We start from the raw sequence: 3,003 nt of genomic DNA on the forward strand, positions 1-3,003 counted from the left end.
CAGCATTATTCAATATATGATGAACATACGTAGCAGCTGCATGAGATGCAAAAGGCTTCCAACTTCGGAATTCATCTATCTGCCCATCAGCNCAATCAACAACAGCTTTAATGACAATAGCTTCTACTTTATGTTTAGCCTCACTAGCAGCACGAAATATTCCAGTCCCTTCCATTTCACCAGCAAGAGCATCAGAACGTACTTTTCTTAAATCTTCTTTAAAATCTTCATCATTGACTACATCAGAAGTAGAAACAATAGGACCACAATAAACGTTGACCACTTTAGCATTTTCTTTATCAGAATGTTTTATTTTAAGTCTAGAAGTGCCCCCAAAAAAGCGTAAAAGAGTATTTCCTGCTCCAGGTTGAGCTCCACGAATGTCAATAATCCCGTTTTCTACCTTAAAGGTGGTTAAATCCACAATCATGTCAGAAACAATGACGTCACCAAGTTGCACTTTGTTTGAATCCATTCCAAAGCAGGTTCCAACTGCAATTATATATCTTGGCTCAAATATCTCCATTATCTTATTTGTGACTATAAAAGCATTTAAACCACTTTGACCTTTAGCATATGCACTCCTTCCAATGACAACTGAATATTCTCCGTATTTTCCAATGTAAATCAAAGTATCATTAATAAATAATTTGATAACTTTATCCTTTAATGGCTTTAAGTAGCCCAACACTCCTCTTAGCTCTTTCTCAGTGACAGTAATCAGCAGAATACGAATATCTTCAACGATGTGTTTAACATCATCTTCAGATAGCTTTGTCTCATACTCTTTTTCATCCAGTTCTGGAAATAATTCAGGAAGTGGGACTGGAGCAGGGACTGCATGTATAGAAAATAAATAATAATTATTATAAATATTGTATAGTTCCAAATTTTTATTGGTCGAAAAAATTTTTTCAATAATCGACAAAATTTTTGTTCCCCGTGGGTAGTATTCAAACTTATAACAGAAATGATGAAAATTGTGACAAGAGCCAGGAAGGCTATGTATTTGAAAATGTTTAATTGTCAGATTGACCACACCTCCTTTCACACTTTGATAATATCAGTTAATTGAAACTAGTTTACAACTTGACAATAACACTTTATTTTTGTATAATTAATACCATAATTAGAGGAGACTGTTCTAAAGTGCACTATGCCCCCCTGCTTCATCACCGCATAGACACATTCCGGTTATTTTCATATTTTATTTGAGTAGTTATCAAAAAATAACAAACGATAACTACTCAAATAAAATACAGAAGTAACTGGAATGTGACTTTCCATTTCTACGCGGTGATACAGCAGACCATATAGCCGGTAGGACACTCTCCTCTAATTATTATCTACTCTTGTTAATAATAATTAATATTAATTGCTGGCCCCATAAATAAAGGTTCATATACACCACTGCTAAACTCTTGGCTTCTTGCCTTACAAGATCAATTTAATCAAACATACCCTTTTCATGAACTTCTTCTTTCAAAGGCTTTTTCTTCACCTGTTCTTCAACGCTATCCTGCTGAGTGCTATGATCCATTTTTCTCACTCTTTCTCGAGCTCTTTCTAGTTCTCTCCACAAACAAGGTGTGGTTTAAATATTAAAGTTAATGCATCAGTTTGTTCGTTTAACCATAGATACTATATATACTATATCCCAGTTCAGTTTGGGACGGAAGTGGAAGCAGCTGCGTGGAATTTGAAAAATGTAGCTACGTCACAAAAATGACGTATTTTAATGATATTCATAGAAGAATGGCGGCTGTGTTGTTTCACTCTTAAAACAGTCTTGCTGTTGCTGATAAGCAGTACAACAGCTACTGGAGTCAACTAGTCTTCATAAAGGTCATCATTATCAGAAGATCTTGCTCTGTTAGCTTTTTAAAACAAGAATTATCAGTTTGGGCGCTCGACCACATGTGCTTATGTAAACTATGACGTAGATAAACTGTCATAAAACGTCATTTTGGTATGCCATTGGGTTTATAGGGAGAACCCGGTTCTCAGGGTTCCCAAGAGCTGAGAGACCCAAGATTTCACAGATTTTGATGGACTTTGGCGACTAAGAACCAGTGAAAGTTTCATCCTTATCCCACATTCCTATAAAAAGTTATTCCAGTTTTTCTTGTCCCAAACTCAACTGGGATATAGTATAGTTCTCTCCACAAACAAGGTGTGGTTTAAATATTAAAGTTAATGCATCAGTTTGTTCGTTTAACAGGTCGTATTTCAAACAAGTGTAACAGTGTAAAAATATTCCTATAATTGTTTTCACCACCTTGCAAGTACAGCTGGATTTTTAATAAGACTTATGAAGGTTCTCTCTACCTTCTAATGCTTCCAGAAAAGACTTTAGACAGTATCTCTATGTTCTTTCCCTGTTAGAAAGCTCATAACTTTGACCCATGTTCAAACCACCATTTTGTTTGCCGTGACCACACCCACTTACGTAGCGTGGGCGGGTGGTTGCCAAGGCTTGTTATTTCTCCAATACAACGTGTATAGAAGAAATGTAAGTGTTGACATACAAATATATATATATCGCACGTGGGTGAAATCAATTATAGCATAGATAATAGAGTACAGAGGGATTGGAAACGGGGTATCTCCGTATACATCGCTAGGATACGGATGCTAGTTGACATTTGCATCTAGCAACGCCTAGCAACGGAGGCTGTCTTTGAGCTAGAACTGTCTTTTTGAGACCTGTCATTCCAGCAGTGGTGTCACTATACGTCATTATTTATATCAAAGGAGGCAGAAGAGACTGGTATCTATCGCCTGACTAATTTTTATGTTGCTAGCATCATCATTTGCACTGAATATTTGCTCTGGAATGAGAATGCTTAGAATGACATTTTGTTTTGTACCCTTATCTCAGTAGTGTTAGACAGAAGACAATAACTGATTCACCCACTCAATAGAGATTCATAATGTGGAGGTCGCCTACTATGTTTCGTTTGGAAATATGATTGCGTCTTCCTGTAACAATAGATTTACTGA

The 3,003-nt window shown here is 36.3% G+C and overlaps 1 protein-coding gene and 1 long non-coding RNA gene across 2 annotated transcripts in view; one reads left to right on the forward strand and one right to left on the reverse strand.

Moving 5' to 3' along the window:
* Positions 1-1,603, reverse strand: part of LOC109587846 (uncharacterized) — a 3,396-nt gene extending 1,793 nt beyond the window's left edge. The window contains exons 1-2 of the mRNA XM_020004067.1: positions 1,462-1,603; positions 5-837 (exon numbers count right to left, since the gene is read on the reverse strand). Coding sequence (XP_019859626.1) covers positions 5-837; positions 1,462-1,540 — 912 coding nt within the window. The 5' untranslated portion in view covers positions 1,541-1,603. The remainder of the gene's footprint in view (positions 1-4; positions 838-1,461) is intronic.
* A 972-nt stretch (positions 1,604-2,575) lies between these two features.
* On the forward strand, positions 2,576-2,918 carry LOC109587848 (uncharacterized). Its single transcript, XR_002187828.1, has 2 exons — positions 2,576-2,770; positions 2,882-2,918. It is a non-coding gene; the product is annotated as an uncharacterized LOC109587848 (long non-coding RNA).
* Positions 2,919-3,003: the final 85 nt, after the last annotated feature.

This window comes from Amphimedon queenslandica, unplaced genomic scaffold, assembly GCF_000090795.2.
Source record: "Amphimedon queenslandica unplaced genomic scaffold, v1.1 AMPQUscaffold_12426, whole genome shotgun sequence".
Taxonomy (NCBI): Eukaryota; Metazoa; Porifera; class Demospongiae; order Haplosclerida; family Niphatidae; genus Amphimedon; species Amphimedon queenslandica.